At 37.4% G+C, this 17946-nt stretch overlaps 1 protein-coding gene across 2 annotated transcripts in view; it reads left to right on the plus strand.

The window, feature by feature from the left end:
- Positions 1 to 2743: 2743 nt before the first annotated feature.
- SYNE1 (spectrin repeat containing nuclear envelope protein 1) overlaps positions 2744 to 17946 on the plus strand; it is a 255666-nt gene continuing 240463 nt past the window's right edge. For both annotated transcript variants that reach the window (XM_071549312.1, XM_071549313.1), the window contains exons 1-3: positions 2744 to 2822; positions 5227 to 5288; positions 16924 to 17019. In XM_071549312.1, the coding sequence (XP_071405413.1) occupies positions 2744 to 2822; positions 5227 to 5288; positions 16924 to 17019 (237 nt within the window). The remainder of the gene's footprint in view (positions 2823 to 5226; positions 5289 to 16923; positions 17020 to 17946) is intronic.

Genomic DNA, 17946 nt, shown 5'->3' on the forward strand with positions numbered 1-17946 from the left:
AACATAAAATCTTTGGCTCCCAAATTATGATACTACGACTACCTCTAGATTGAGCAATGGTATATACTGCTGCAAACCTCAGAATGCTGATCCCCATAATTTTCTCTAGTAGTGGTTTGGCCAAGGATGACTGGTTCCCTTCTGGCCATTGTGCATGGATTTTCTTTCTGCAGAAACTGATAGTAAGCAGACTGGTTCTCAGTAGTGGAGCAGGCTATGACTGGTGCGTAGAACCAGATCTCAAAGCATGGAAATTTAGATAAATGATCTGTTACTGTGACTATCTTACCGTTGCTGATAAAGTACATTCAGTAGAAGCCATATATCCAAGAATCACACTTGGACAAATCCTGTCTTCCTCCTCAAAGTATAAAAAAAATGAGCAAGTCCTAAGTATGAGTACTCATTTTTTGTATCGGTACTGTTAAGTCTTGCTGTCAGCTGAGTCTCAATGGCTGCTGAAATCAATTTTTTCCTCTTATTTTGCTCCCACTGCCCATAGCATCCTTTTTTTTAATCCTAAAGTATAAAGTGTAGCTATTAAACTGAGTAACTTAGAAACAACTTGTTATCTTTAGAGATATCAAATTTAATTTGTTTACTGTTTTATAAAAAAACCAAAAATGTCCTGGCATTTTCCCATAAAAACATTAACTGAAGATTTAAAGGAAAAGAAATGAAACTGCATTGCCTCAGTGCAGTATTCCTAATTTCAGTAAACTACATGTTATGGAAGTGTTGATTAAACTATGTAGCTTAAAATATTACTCCTTTTCATAAGTAGAGTCTTCACATTATTTCTTTGACTCTGCAAGCTTTTCTTTGACTCTGCAAGCTTTTCTACATCTGCTTTCAGTTAAAAATGTCCTTAATGAAGATGGCAATTGCTATGTAACCTAACTTATTGAAAGCTTTAGAGAATATATGAATTTTCCATGAAGATGCTGTTCACTGCTTTCTGCGCTATATTATATTCTGAAGTGACATCTTCAAACATTGCAGCTGTTTTGGCACACTTTTCTGCACTTCCAGGTTGATTTAGCAGTATTCCTAAAGGCATCAAAAACCTAGAAAAGAAACGGAAACAAAAAGCTGTTCAGTGGTTTTAGGGCGGAACTTTCAAAACCAAAGAAAACGAAAAAAGTGTGCTGCAAATGAGAAGCTGTGAGCAATTTCAATTAAATTTCACTAAAGGAAGAAACAAAACAAATTTCTACAATATTTTGTCACTGGGAATCAAGCTGTTTTTCTTAGGCATGTGTGAGCTCAGCTCTGTCCTGACTCACTCTGTGTATGAGCCTCCTCCTTGTGTTACGTTGTGGCAGAACCCTGTATTTGCCACCCTGCACTGCAGCCACCTTCTCACTGTCCTATCCCCAAGCACCTAAGACAAGAGGTGCTTGATGGGCCATCTGCTGCTGCACAATACATACCTGCCAACATGATACTAGGTGTTTTAAAATGTATGTATGATGAATATTCCATCTGCTTATTCACAACTGTCTGAAGATACATGGCTGGTTCTGTTCATTGATCAAAATAATTTGTTCTAAATGTTTTTAAGTAAATATCCAATTATGTTTGTCTTTTTTTTTATCCCTTATCAGTTAAAACCAGTCTGTTGATGATACTTTAGTAGAGAAAATGTTTGGAATAATATGAAGATATTTCCAGCCAATTAAAGGAAGAAACTTGGTTAAATAATATGAAAACTTCTTGCAGTGTTTGTTTCAGATGCAGAATGATATTTTCAGAGACATTGTATTTTACAGAAACAGAAATTTGAAGTCAGCCTCTATAACAATACATGGACAGTAATGGTATAATAGAAGCTGGCTGTTTTTATTCTCAATTCAATAGTGTGCGCTATTCTGTACATGCCATATGAATCTCCACAGAGTGTTTCATATCTGCCTTCATTTTACCAGAGGGGGAAAAAGTCTGATTTAATAATGTTGCATATTATGAGAGATTTGAGTATGTTTCAGGCTGATCTAGGTGCATTCCAAAAATTCTATGCACCTTACATGCGTTTCATGCCTCTAGTGCAGGAGTTCAAATATATTATTAATAGCTGAGTGGCCTACATATCTGGTGAGAATCATTGCTTGCTATTTCTTCCATGTGCAGTGATGAACCCAAGAGGCTGTTTTTAAAAGATATTTTCCTTTATATGTGTGACAATCCAGAAAAGAGTTATGCCATTAAGCCATCTTTATGCTTACTGAGCACTGTATTGTTACAAAAGCACTGGAGAAGACTGCATCAGTTTTTGCAGCCACACATCTTTCTGCTTTAGGATATCGGCAGTGTAGTTGTGTTGCTCCAGTCCCTAGATGAATTATTCAAGCTCTTGACATCAGAGATTCCTGTTAGTGGATTGGCTGGTGCTCAGATAATAAAATCTTTCCCTAGGAAAACAGTGGAGAGGGATGATGGCAGTGAGACCAGCAGAACTGCTGCTTCCAATACAGCTAGCTTTGTCTGGCTGCTGCATTTCTGCAATAATATATAAAGATGTTTTTAAGGTTTGGCTTCATGTGAATTCTCTGATAAGAAGTGGCGAAGGGATTTGTGTAAGAGGCCTGCATTTTCAGTGAGGGAAAGAAAATCGGATCATTCTTGAAAAATTAGTTCTGGCTAAATTCTAAAGCAGTGCTGCACATGCGACAGGGTTAAAAGCAGCCACAGCAGCAACAGCAGCAGGAGCAGTATCATCAACAAAGCAGCAGCAGCAGTGCTTATGGCTTGCTATAAAGAGACTTGTGGCAGAAATGTTATGTCCTTAAAGGTGTTTCCTGAGTTCTTTCAGTACCAGCAGGGTAAGTGGTGCGAATACGGAGCTGACAGTCTTTGAAAGGGGGGAGAGTGTAAGAAATTGTACAACATACATATCTTGTGGGCATAGATAAATAGTACCTCTGCAGAGAGTTTACATTATATGAAAGAAAAGAGCGTATTTGCTTCCAGGTAACTTTGTAAAAAGTGTATTTAGAACAGAATTTCTAAAATCAATGCACTACTTGTCTTATGTTCATAGGTAGATTTTACAGTGGGAAAATCTCTTCCTTTTAAGCCTATATAAAACAAGTGCTAAAACCAAGGAAACTTTATTGTTGGTGTTTGCAATTGAGCTTGTAAAGAATATATTGCTCACATAAATTCCATTGAAATGGGTTATTTTGAAAGGCTATTTCTGCTGTTTGTTGATATGACTGAGACTGGGTATATCTTCTGCTGGTAAACTGTCTCTTCAGAAGCTGGAAGCTGGTTCTTTGATTTCCAGTTGTTGTCAGAAGGCTGTTTCCTAAATCAGCAAGTTGCACTGAAACTACATATTAGGGTATCATTTTCACTCCTTTCTTTGATGAGAAGTTTGACTTCTAAAAGCCCAGTTCATTTCTTTTGGCATGCCATAATTGTATCAGTGTTGCTGGGGAATTTTAAGTTACAGATGTGTGAATGAAGGTAGAACTGGACTGATTCTGTGTGCGTTTGAGTTCTATCCCCAACTCCTACTCACACACCACCCAACAATAGTGTGCAAGTACTTCCACAGAAATTAATTTGGCTACCTATACATGTAATTGCAGAGCACAGATGACATTTACTTTGTGTCACAAGGAAAGCGTCTTGTTCATGGTTAGAAACCCTACAGCGAGAAGTCTGTTTGCCATGATGTAGAAATAATCATCACATACAAAGGCAAAGCACCCGCCCTGCCAAAAATAGTCAGCGTTGAATGAATCACGATGCAGTATTTTGAGTGATATATTTCATAAATTGCCTGTTGAGTGCAACAAGTAGATTCTAAGAATGTAATGAATGTTTCAAAATTATGTAAGACAGCCTGCCCAATGATATCAAAGGAAAATAAAGAGTGAAAAATTATATGCTTAGGCATGAAGCGTGATAATCTGGCAATAGATGCTGGAGAGTGCATGTATCTTCTTTCTCTCGTATTTCTTATATGTGAGATAGCACTTACATGTAAAGAAAATATGCCTGAGTTATAATGCACAGACACTTTTGGAGGGCTCGTATATGGTCAGGGAGCCACCATTGTCCCACTGAAGATAACGTTTTGGCTTATGAATTTTGTTTGGTGATTTCTATCTTTATCTACCCTCATTGTTGAACAGCATTGTATGAGTGTAAATCAGAAAAATCCTACGCAGTGCTGTACAAGTCACTAGCAAACATAGTAACTAAAATTCCATCTGTAGGTTTTGGGATATGCACGTGTTCTTATAAAAAGTAAATATTTAACAACAATTGTATGTATTTGGATTTTGTGTTGGGAGATGAAGGTGCTCATTCAGGACTGATGATGGCAATAACATGAGTGGTTTTTGTCCCCAGGAAATAGATATTTCCTTCTGTTTTTGAAAGAAAAATCTACATCATAAATACTTGAATGCCTCTGTCGTGAAATTATTCCATGTGTCAAAACTGATTACCCACAAGAAATGGACCGGATTTTGTGGATTGGTTTTAGTGCTGTGATTCTCTTCCCTCCACAGCCATAGCCCCTTGCTGCTGAAGTTGGTGGAGCTCATTTGGGAGCTATTTTTGTCTATGCATCTGGCAGCTGTCCCTCGGGGACTATCTGTCAATCAATGAAATTCACTATAAATCAGAGAATTGCTTAAAGAAAGGAGTAAGGGAGGTAGCATATAGAAACTGCCTGATTTAGTTAATGGCTCCTTCCAGGCAAGATCTCCCAGAGGACAAACAAGTTTGATAATGCAATTTCAAATCTTTAATTCAACATTCTAAACATTTTCAAATGTACATGCTAAGAGTATTTTTTGTAAGTACGTAGCTGACATTTAACATAAAAGCAGCTTGACTGTCAGAGACATGGATTATAGCTAAAAAGTACACAGAAGTTCTAGATGTTCTCACCTTGGGTAAGTATAGAATGGATTTAGAAGTCAACTTTATTTTGGCATTCAGATTTGAAATGATGTCTAACTGGTCATTGGCTTGTTAAGTCTTGAACTTTGCCCTGAAACTGTTCAAATATCAAGTATCAGAACATTATTGTAACAATACGAAGTATTTGTTATGAGTAGTTACAGGCAAAATTAACTGTTTCAAGAAAATATAGTAGTGTTTATGGCAAGTGCAAAATGCATTAGCCCTTAATAAGGAATATTATTCTTCAGTAAATCTGAAAGTACCCCGTGATGTCTAATCAAACTGATTTTCTTTTATTCTCAGATGAGCAAGAGTCAGTGCAGAAAAGGACTTTTACAAAATGGATCAATACTCATCTGGCTAAGGTAATACATGACTTTGAAATTAATCTTTTCAAAAATCAGACCTTTTTATCTATGCCTATGCAGGCCCTGGAGTATAGAATATGTCAGATTTGTCTGAGCAGTATTTTGTAAACTTAAGAAGAAATCCCCAGCATCTGTGCAAGATTGAGGATGAATCTCAATATGACAGTGGTCAGCTGCAGAAATTCAAGTGAGTTCCAGAGGCAACCATCTAGCTCCTTAGGCCAAAACTGAAAGGTAGCACAGGAACTGCTATTTCAGCCAGAAGAAGTATTTGAAACTTCTTTATCTAAAATGGAAATGTTAGCCTTATTACATAAAATGTATTTGAATAAAGTTCAGTTCAATTCATGTGTGGTTTGATGGAGGCATCCTGAACTGGTTACCGACATAAATAGCGCTTTGTGCATCCGTTGCTGAATTAGTTATCTGATGTATTATGAAACTATTGTTGCTACTTATTACCACAACCTGTAACTTCTTTTTTAGAAGAATAAACACACAATTTTAAAAGCTACAACTGGTACCAACTTTATATGAAAACATAACGACTGAGATTTAATTTGGCACTTCCTGGAGTTTTCACACAGTCCAGAACTAACTATAGTTACCAATTAGTCGAGGAAATTAAAATTTTAAATTCCAGAGGTGCTTTTCTAAATCCTTATTATTAAAACATGAAGATTAATGATCTTGCAAGTAAGGAATAGCTGCAACAGCTCTGTTCTGGCTTTTATGTAAGGAATTGACTAATAATGCCCTCAAAAATGAGCAGAGCAAAGAGGGAAGCCCATGTAATGCTATATCATGTGATCTGTTCTATTGAGACACTATGGTAGAAGAACAGCATTTGCTTACATTGCTGAAGAATGTAGTTGAAGAATTTACTATGAAATGAAATGCACTGGCATTGTAAAATTCAACTGCAAGAACAAGGTTATCTTCAGGACTTTTTGACAGTGGAACCTCACTGGGAATGAGGTCTGTCTCCCCATTTTCTTTGAAATGTTTTGGAAAGGCTCCGCATGCAGAAGAGAACTCGAGTACTCCATATATGTTCTGATTACTTCAGTTGAGATGGAAAGACATTCAGTGTTTGCTAAATGCCAGCTAAGTGGGCAGTGAATGCATGTCAGAGGAGAAAAATAGCTCTTATTTAATGTTCATCTATTTCTTTATTATATTGTATCAATAATAGTAATTAATACTATTCTGATTAATAATAATCACTAATAATCTGATTATTATGGACAAGTAGTCCATATTAGGTAGGTTGTCAATATCATATTCTTAGGTTTATTTTTGTGTGTGTACATGTCATGAAAATATGCTAGTTTACAGAGTAATCCTTGGGAAGAGCCAAAGTCATAGTGGTAGTTCCATTAAGAGATCCTGCTCTGGATTGAAATTTCTGCCTTTCTGTCTGTTGTACTAGTACCTTTGGGTCATAAGGGTTCAGGTAAACATTTTGACTTGTGTGATCTAGATGTATACTTGTTTAATGGGTCTGATACTGTAAAGAATTATCAAATACATTCAAAACAGGCAGTTAACCAGCCGCAGCCCTGACTTTTAGCTACCTGAGGTACAATTTAGTTACCTGTAGTAAATGCTTTGTGTTAAATCACACTTTAATGGGAAAGTTGTTCCTGGGTTACTTTTATCAATGGCTGTCAGCAAGTTTATCTCACTGCCTAAATCAGATATCTAGATTAGCTGGCTTTGCTTCCTATTTCTGTTGTGCTACCACTGGAGAAGCACTGTTTATAGAGATTAGACTCAACACAAGAGTAACCTAGGCCATTCAAATTTTTAAGTTTTCAAAGTTTAAGATTTTAAATCTTTGTGTTTCATATTTTTGCCAAGTCTGGAAATATGTTTTCTGGCTCAATCACAGGCAAAGGGAGTACTGGTAGGTCTGTGAAGTGTCTAGGACTTCCCTTGCACTCATGTTCTGACTTGTAATAAAAAAATTCAATATTTAGGCTATTCAATTTTTGTAAAAGATTGTTTCAAAAAAACGCCTGGAAATCTGTAACATCTCCATTGTCTGAAAGGCTTTGAAATATGATAAGGAAAAATCCTCGAAGGAGACCCACTTTTAGACAGCACTGACTGCATTCTGCTCTCATCTTTGACCCATTAAAATGTGGAGCATCTACTAGTATGGTATCTAGTGAGGAACAACGTGAAGTGCTGGCCTCACACTTACAGCAGAGAAACAGCAGTACATCCAGTACACTGTGGGGTCAAGGAATTGGGAGTGAAGGAGTGAAGTTGACCCTGAGGGAAGGTATTTTGAATTTGCCTTTGTTTCTCACCATTGATCTAGAATAAGTCTGCTGAATTTGACTCAGTGTAAACATTTAAAATTAACAATTCAATTGGCATTTCAAACTGGATCTCTATTTCTTGGCTACTCTAGGAAAACTTTGGATTTCTTTCATTGCCATTTTTATTATCTAGTAAAATTATTAAAGGAAAAAGTAATAGGAGAAAAAAAGAATTAAAACTAAAAACTGTATTTGAAGTGCCTGTAACTCAACACTGCGACCATCTGGAGAAATGTTCTATCATGAGTGAGTTTGAATATTTTTGAAAAATGTACTGCATGAAATCTCAAAACCAGGATAAATCAATGTTTTCTAACAAAAGGATGATGGGGTTTACTGTAGCAATTTGAAATATGTAATTAGAGACAACAAAGGAAGGGAAACTGCTAAGGTATAGTTGTCATACTTACACTGTTTTGGTTGAGTTGAGCAAAGGAGGATTTAAAAGGAAGCAGTTTCTGATATTGTGATGAGAAATGATTTGAAAAAATTGGAAATGCAGAACTGATTTGATTATGTTAGGTAGAACCAAGAACAGTTAATAGCTTGGGAATATAAAGCAGGATGTGATTCTTTGTCAGGGTTTGGCATGAGTAAAAGATTCTTCCCTGATTAGCTTTAAAATCTTAGTGTATGTTTTTCTTCTAAAAAGTTGTCCTATAATTGAAATAGAAACTGATTCAATAACTAAGTCTATCAAGTAGATTAAACCACTTATTTTTGACTTTTTAACTGTAAAGATGAGTGGATTTGACAATATGGGTACAAATAAATAAGAATGAGCAAAACAGGAAATGCAATGAGACTACCAGTGAAATTTCTTCACTGAAAGGGTTGTCAGGTACTGGAACAGGCTGCCTATGAAGGTGGTTGAGTTACCATCCCTGGAGGTATTTAAAAGATGTGTAGATGTAGCACTGAGGGACATGGTTTAGTGGTGGACATGGCAGTGTTGGATTAAGGGTTGGACTAAATTTTAAAGCTATTTTTCAACCTATATGATTTGATGATTCTATGAATTGAACTTCATCAAAGGCAATAGGAGGAAGGCATGAATTTTTTTATTCTCTCTTGCTCTTATAATAGAGTGCTGCCTTTTTAAAATTATGCTTCCTATTTAAAAGGTATATTTTTACACAAGCTGAAGACAGGTATAGGACTTGGCATAAGCTAGGTATGGGTCAACTTAAAGAAAGGTGGAGGTAAAACAGCCTCAGTGCAAGCTCTTCCCTCACACACAGGGGATAAACACAGAGGAGAGAGCTGCAAGTATGATAACTAGCAGATAGTATAATGATGCTTCATTTGGGGTAAGCTGTTAGCACTAGGCTGCATCTGTCCCTCTGCTGTCTGTCTCCCTAACCCCAATCATATCTGTGCTGTGATTCTGAGTAGTAATTTGGTGAGACTCATCAACTGGAAGTCATCTCTCTTCTCTGCCAGCCACTCGCAGAAATTGGGTCCCAATGTATGAAATTAAAGTCATCTGTCTTCTGATCATCCTCTTTAATTTTTATGTATCTGTGCAGCTCTACTAATGATAAATAAGATATGCATGTGTAACAGGACCAGAAGTTTTCTAATTGCATATTTATTCATATCTCTCTACGGTTGTAGAACTGTCCTCCTTCCTCTCAGTCTCAGCCTTCAAAGTATATACATAATTCAAGTATGCTTCTGATTATCTCTTGAGGCATCTTTTCAAAGCCTCCATTTAAAATACAGAATAAATTTGCACCAAATATTTCAAAAAGGAGACATTACATGCATTCAGAACAGCAATTACTTAAATGTTTTTCATTTCGTTACCCGTGCCAAATTTTTAGGTAGTGGATTAGATGAATAAAGAAGATGAAAGATATGTCACTTTGTAAAACAGAAGAGCCATGTGCCTTTTATTGCCTTTTTAATCTTTGGAGAAAGTTTGGGGAAACAGTAGTTTCAAAGCTTTGGAATACAGACTGTAAATTGGTTTAACCCAATCTAACAACATTTTTGCTCCCAGGTGCAGGGTTAACTTCAGTATTTGTACTCACCAAAGTATTGTTGTAAACTCACTGAATAGGGTGAACAACAATACTTGTTAAAGAAATTACTATTAATTTTGTGTTTCCATTCAGAAGATGCACACAGTAACAAACAAATGCAGAAGAAGGGTATAAAATAAAAATAAGAATGGTGAACATTTTTAATTATACTTAGGAAGTGATTATATAATGCTGAATCAAACTCGGGAATTAAACCTTACATTAAGGTGTTTGAAATAGCAAAAATACACCTTTCATAGCAAAGAAAGGAAGAAAAAGAAATCTCTATCTCAAGACTGTCCATGATGTTCGTTTATTCTTACAATGTAATTTCATGTTGCAAGTAAATCCTGGGTTTTCATCGATTAACTAAGTGGTTCAGTTGCTTTTTGCCTTTTTCAAATGTGTAAAATGGAGGCTCCCAGTATCTTAGTCACTGACACAGGAAAAAAAGAAATAAACTAATGTCCATCTTGACTGCATGGTGAGGAAAATTTGAGTGATCGTTTTCTGCTTCAACAGTTACTGTGTCTTTTCAACTAGTATTATATGTAACCTCTCTTCTCCGGGGACACCCCCTTGTCAGGGGGGGAGAAGCTTGCGAGTCCTCATGAGGGTGTGTGCTATGCTGGTGGTGGTTTGTGCCTCCGGTATGGTCTCCCATGCCAGACAGGTCTCAGCTAAAGGGTCAGGCAGTGTGTCCATGGGCAGGATGGGCTCACTAGCCCCCCAGCAACATCCTAGGAGAAGGACAACTCTAACTCCAAACCCGTGCAGGTGGAGCTCGCTTAGCCCTGTAAGGCCATCCATCTAAGAGAAGGATACTCTAACCAAACCTACATCCTGAGGTATTCGCTGGCACCCTCCACGCTCGCTAGGCCGTGGCAGACGAACCTTAGGAGTAAGGAGTGGAGCCAGTTCTGTGCACACTGTGCCTCAACTAAAAAATCCATTGCACAGGCTCAAAGGGTTCACCCACAATGAAAAGCACTGTAGTGACAGGTGAGGGGCAAAATGGGAGTTAATAGGCAAACCTTCAAACTGGACTAAAAGATAATCCCATAGATCCCTCTCCTGAAGCACTTTGGCAACATATTAAAAATTGCACCCTGAAGTCCTCTGAAGAGTCCCTAGGGTTCTCCTCCAAGAAAAACAAAAACTGATTTGATGAAAACAATCAAGAGAGACAGGAATTGTTGAAGAAGAAGAGAACTGCTCGCAAAGCACACCTTGCTCAGCCATCTTGCCAAGTAAGAAAAGCCGCCTTTCGTCTTGCATGCAATAAGCTCCAACAGAAACTTCGAGCCATCCAGAACAAATGGTGGCTCAACCTATGAGAAAAGATGCAACTATGTGCATATTTGGGTGACCACAGAGGATTCTATGAGGTCCTGAAAGCAGTGTATGGACCCACACACCAGGTTCAAAGCCCCCTACTCAGCTCAGATGGCCAAATGCTTCTCACAGATAAAACCTCCATCCTGAACCAGTGGTCTGAACATTTTCAGACTCTTCAGTGCCAACTGTGTAGTCCAAGGCTCAGCAATTCAACACATTACACAACAACCAGTGAAAAATGAATCGCATACAGCCCATACTATGGGAGAGACACTTAAGGCCATACAGCCGGTGAAAACTGACAAGGCAGCTGGGGTTGTTGGAATTCCACCCGCAATCTGGAAGCATGGAGGTCAAGCACTCCATGCCAAATTTCATGAGCTTGTTGTGCATTGCTGGGAAACAAGGTAAACTACCACCAGATCTATGTGACACAGTCATCATCACCCTGTACAAGAAGAAAGACAAAAATATGACTGTTCAAATTACTGAGGTATTACTTTGCTCTCCATTGCTGGTAAAATCCTTGCAAGAATACTTCTGAACAGATTAGTACCCACTATTGCAGAAGAACTTTTACCTGAAAGCCAATGTGGTTTCAGAGTCAATAGGAGCACCACAGAGATGGTATTTGTTCTCAGACAACTGCAAGAGAAGTGTAGGGAACAGAACAAAGGACTCTATACAACCCTTGTTGACTTCACCAAAGCTTTCGACACTGTGAGCAGAAAAGGCCTGTGGCAGATCTTGGAACGTTTAGGATGTCCCCCCAGGTTCCTCAAAATGATCATCCTGCTACATGAGGATCAGCGTGGACAAGTCAGATATGGCGATGCACTCTCTGAGCCCTTTCCAATAACCAATGGTGTGAAACAAGGTTGCATTCTTGTACCAACTCTATTCACAATCTTCTTCAGCATGATGCTCCAAAGAGCCACAGCAGACCTTGATGAAGAAAACAGCTTCTACATCTGCTGTTGTACCAATGGAAGCCTGTTCAGCCTAAGGCGACTGAAGGCCCACACCAAGACCCTGAATCACCTTGTCCGTGAGTTGCTTTTTCTGATGATGCCACCCTCGTTGCTCACACAGAAGCAGCTCTGCAGTGCTTAACCTCCTGCTTTGGAGAGGCTGCTGAGCTTTTTGGGCTGGAAGTCAGCCTGAAGAAGACAAAAGTTCTCTACCAACCTGCACCTCAAGAAGTCTTCCAACATTCCCACATCACCATAGGGGAATCAGAGCTTAAGTCAGTCCAGCAGTCCACCTATCTGGGAAGTATCATTTCCTCAGACGGTAAGATCAACAAAGAGATAGACAACAGGCTAGAAAAGGCATACAGAGTCTTTGGAAGACTCCATAAAATAGTCTGGTGCAATAAACACCTGAAGAAAAGTACAAAGATCAGTGTCTACAGAGCCATTGTACTGTCTTCTGTTTTATATGTGCCTGAATCATGGGTCATCTACTGCCACCACCATGAATGCTTCCATCAGCGCTGCCTCTGTACAATTCTAAACATCCACTGGACTGATTTATATGACCAACGTGTCTGTTCTTGAACAGGCAGGGGTCAGCAGTATCGAGGCCATGCTGCTGAGAATGCATCTACGCTGGGCAGGGCACGTCTCCAGGATGGAGGATCGCCGCCTTCCAAAGATTGTGCTCTATGGAGAACTTGCCACTGGCTGTCGCAAGAGAGGAGCCATAAAGAAAAGACTCAAGGACTCCCTGAAGCAATACCTCAGCCTTGGCCATATTGACTGCCACCAATGGTCCACTCTGGCCTCTAGTCGGGATTCATGGAGACACACCATTCACGACATTGCTGCTTCCTTTGAGAACGCAAGCAGAATCAGTCTCGAGGAGAAAAGACAACACAGAAAGAACCATTCCTCACCAATATTACCCAAGGAGATATTCCACTGTGCCTTTTGCAACCGGACTTGCCTATCCCGTATTGGCCTTTTTAGCCACCAGCACGCTTGCAGCAAGTGTTGGTAGTGCCCTTCCCAAATCTTCCCTTGTGAAGTCTACCCATGATGATAAAGTGCAGTAATAAAAACAGTCACAATATGAAAACCTATTAGCTTATAGATTTTGGAATCAAATTGTGGTGGAGGAGTGGGCCATTTATTACACAGTAATGGAATTTTCAGATTCTCCTTGCTGTTGTCACATATATTGTCCTGCAGAGACAAATTCAGAAGTTCCAGAGATTTGTTCCTGTTTGTGCATGTGAATAGGTTTGCTTGTATTTCTTTACCAGATTTTGAAACATTATTTGAAAATTAATGTAGCAAGGGTAGTTTTCAAAGTTTGCATTGGCTTTCATTATGATGAAGATACCACCATTTGTATAGAATGATTTATTCATTAGAGAAGTTAAGTAGAGGATTTGAGGAAAAGATTCCTGTAGCAAAGATACAAATGAGAAAATAAATGCAAGAAGTAGCGTAGGAAGAAAAGAGTGAACTTAGGAAACATACATTGGTTCCATATCTGAAGGTTGGATTTTAGAAAACTTACTTTACTGTGTCAGAGGAGGAATGTCTAGAGATTTCAGGTCTACTACAAATCTCTTTTTTTGAGGCTTGTCAGTTAAATATTTTTTAAATGTACCAGTGTTCGATTCTTTAAGTAATTCACAATATTTTCTGAAGACTACAGCAAATTAGACAAGTTGTAAGAACAACAAATTTAAGCAAAGCATTTCTTCCTCAGTTCCCATGTATGATAAGTTCTAAATATAGTTATTTAAATAGTATTTATTATGATGAAAACCTGGCTTGTTAACCTTTAAGATTCATTCCCAATTAATTCATGGTCCTCCTACAGATCACATGAATATAGTTGTACTTAGTATGCCTCCCTCTTTGTGAGATACCTGTTCCTAAGTAATGTTATACACTATTGGGATTGCATATGCCAAAATAAATGAATGCTTGATAGAATTTGTTTTGTAGCAGATCTTTACTTTTATTTTGCTATTTTGCTTTCTTGAAGAAACTTGCAAAAAAACCAAATCCAAGACTAAGGCATCTGAAATCATGGTGTGGACCTGACAAGTTGTAGATTTAATGTCTGATTGTTCACTGAAGTATATTCTGACTGCTACTGAAGAATTTTGTTGAAGTTTATAACTGACAACTTTTCTTTAGTATTACAGGATTTTGAGAGGTTACTTCATACAGTTTTAAAATGTTCTTCTTTCCTGGTTGAAAAATGACTTCACTAAATTCTTTGTGCAGGCTTTCCAACATTTTAAATTCAGTGTATTAGAAACATTGCAGTTGATTGCATTTCCAGGGCTATATGTTTACACACAAAAAGCTAAAATCTGGAGTACATTTTAAAATCACAAATTTTTTTGTAGTTTTTAATAAAAAAATAAAAATAAAATTACAAAATTTTAAGATAATTTTCTTTCTTTGCTTTTACATATTTGCAGTTAGTATTTTGGCAGTGCATTAAGACACCTAAGTGAGTAGTTCATTTCTATTAAGTCTATGTGAAAAAAAGTATTCAATAAATTCTGACTGCATTCAGTTTAAAAATAAAATTCAAAACCTTTCTTCTCTGGAGGCTAATAAATAATCAACATATAGCTTCACTTCCTCCTTTCAATTCATTTGACATATATGGATTCAAGGAGTAGGTATTTACCCATTCCAATAGAAGATATTGTATTAATCTCAGTGGAGCATCTGATAGAAAAAGAGTTAAGTACCTTAAGCCTGTGCAATAGTACATATACAATACATAAGTGTGTATGACCTTCTCAGTATCAGCTAGTGTATGTATATCTTTCTGAATTGTATCAGCGTGGGAAATAAGATTGGTATCTATTCTTATGTAAAAGAGAAATCTATTCTTCTATATATGCCACTGAAAATGTAACTCACTCCATACTTCTGTGACTGGAATCATAATAATGATAAATTTTATCCTATGTGCCCAGAGTATTAAAAAAGGGGAAAAAAAGTGATTTGTGAAACACAGTGAGTGCCTTACCTCCTTGTAATTAAGTGTTAACATATTCAGGGTAGTGAAAAACATTATTTATAAAGTGTATTACAGAGAATTTTTTTGGCAGTCTGTATAACTAATTTTATGTCTTAGAGGGGGTTTCATACTAGAGATCTTGTGACATAGGTGTTTTATCTAACTTCTGTTCCTGTTTTATTGGTTGTAAGGTACACAGTGTGTGCTGCTAAACAGTGACAGTGCTTGTAATTATGCAACCTTCCAGCAGCAAGAGTGGACTCCCCATTACTGAGGCATTTAGATAGGTGGTGAGGGTTTTTTTAGGCCTTTTTGTCCTGTTGAATTAAGGTGGCAGCTGGTATAATCCTCTTGTCTTTATGGCTGAATTATTTTAGCACAAACTTCTTCAGTGTTTTGTCATGTGGTAATACTGATAAAACTAAAGCTGCTTCAAACTTCGAACAGAAAAAGATAACATAGAAGGTGAAGAAAATTAATTGCATTTCTGTCAACTGCCTGTGATGCAAGACTGGTAGAAATTAATCTCCAGTGACCTCTTTGCTCCATTGATTTCTTTGGCGTTGTATTAAGAAAGACCATGATCCCCTAACTATTGCATTGCTAGGAAATAAAAAAGAACTATGATTAAATATACCCTTGTAAGGAGTTGTAGAGCTGCTTTATTTTATATACACAAGAAAATAGGCTCTTCTGTTAGTGTGACTATTAGAGCATGTCAAATCTCAGTTGAAGTCCTCTTTCAGCAGAGGAGTTCTTTTTTTACTTTATGCCAAAATTATTTTTCCTTGAAATACTCTTTTATCCAAGCTGAATGATTAAGACAGAATGTTTTGATTTTAGGATCTAGAAACCTTTGCTTTCTCCTTATTTGTTATAGCTTTTAAAAAGCAATGTTTCATTTGTTAGGATCATCTTTTCAATTCTCTGTTTCTACACGAGAAAAATCATAGTTAAGTTGTCGTAAATCTTTTTTAACAGGTACTCCAAAACCAGGTTATTAAACCTAGAGTAGTTTTAAGATTTTTTTTTGTCTCTTTGTCATTTTAGTGAATTAGCAGGTATTATTATTATTGTCATCATTATTATCATGCTCACAAGCTCATGGAAGATAGAGGGTGCTTATTTTATTTTTGTCAGCTGGACGGAGTTTAAATCTTATGTTTCTGAGAGACATTTTGTGATGATTAAAGTACTGACCAGCTGAGAGGGGTAGTTCCACATACTGAGAGGCATTTAAAAATACAGTGGTTTAGTATGTGACCTTGTTATTTAAACTTTCTAAATCATCCATTTACATATTTTCCAGTATTATCATTGTTGTGCTCATGAATGCAAAGACATATGCTCAGCAATTTGTGTTAAGTAGGAGCTGACACAGTGCTAACAGCACCAGAAGCCTGCAAGGCCTGGAGGAGAGGAGAGAAAATACAGCAACTCAGTGTAACAACTGTCAGCCATGAGAAAGTAGCAGCGTGGCCCAACCAGCTACACTGCTCTGAGGATCTTTCCTCCATATAGCTCCTTGTATTCCTTGGACTGAGAGAGTGAAATTTCTGTGACATACTTAACACTAGGGAAATATGCTGATAAATTGAAATGTGATAGTAATAGTACATCTGTGAGTGTTGCGTTATTTTATAGACTCAGAGGCAGTTGGTGTGTTTCTTTGCTTGTTTGAGGGAGCAGGAGTTTTTTTTTAAATCGTATCATCAGTGACAGAAATCATCTAGTGTTACAGTCCTGTGCCAGAAACATAAAGTGGTTAAACAATGTGGTGGCAAAGCAATGGTTAACAGATACAATGATATTGAACTTTATAAAACACACAGAAGGAGACCAGCCACTCTCTTTGTGGTCCTGTTTGAAAAGGAAGAGTGTTAGAATGTTATACTGGTGAGCCTTTATAATATCTGAAGTCTTTTCCTTTTTCAGCGCAATCCTCCCATGCTGGTGAATGATCTTTTTGAAGACATCAAAGATGGGGTAATGCTAATTGCCCTTTTGGAGGTTCTTTCAGGGCAGAAGCTGGTAAGAATTCCCTTCCTTCTAAATATACAAGATAGTTGCATAACTTCTCTAGAACATAATTTTCTAATAAGTTTCTGTATTTGAATAGTGTAAAAAACCTTACTGCTACATAGGAAAACAAGCTTTTCACAGAGTGGGCTGTATAGGCATAAAAATATTATTAAACATTATTACAGGTATTTTTCATTAATTTTGCCATAATAGTTCATAAAAATTGCTTATTTATATTAGTGTTCACAGTTAATCTGTGTGTTGCTATAATCGTCTAAACTGCAAGCTGTTTTTATACATCTTGAAAAAAATAGTCTTTTCTTGTTAAATTTATAGCTTTCTCTCAGAAAAAAAAAATAATACAACCCCCTCACGTTGCATGGAGGCTTGTATCCATTTGCCTTGACAGCTGCTTTGCTAATGTAAAGAACCTTAAATGGTGCCAAATGGCTTTTTCACAGCCAAGTTTTATACAGAAGGGACAGTGTATATGTGGCAAATATGCTATCTCATGGGAGCCAGGATTGTTCTGTGCATGTGATATAGGAGAAAAATGAAAGGATTTTAGGCAAAAGATGCTGACTTTTCCCAAACCAGCTTGCGGATCAGGTGGCAGCATCTGAAGTAGTAGTGCAACAGTCTGTCCTCCAGCTTGCTCTGGGACTCAGGTGCTACCAGTTCCCTCACATGCAGGCAATTTGCAAGTGCCCTCTTTTTCATATCTCACCTCTGTTTTGATTGCATGTGAAACCCCAAATTAGGTAGTTAATCAGTGTACAAAAGCCATTTTACTGTAAGACAGGAAAAAGCTGTACTTTCAAGTATTTTTGTTCCGTTGAAATATACTCATTTCTGTTTCTCTTAGTCTAAGACAGAAGGTCTCCCTCTTGTGGCAAACAAGAAACAGTAAAGTAGGAAGAAAATTTTAATGACCAC

Source organism: Pithys albifrons, chromosome 2 (assembly GCF_047495875.1).
Source record: "Pithys albifrons albifrons isolate INPA30051 chromosome 2, PitAlb_v1, whole genome shotgun sequence".
In the NCBI taxonomy this organism is placed as follows: Eukaryota; Metazoa; Chordata; class Aves; order Passeriformes; family Thamnophilidae; genus Pithys; species Pithys albifrons.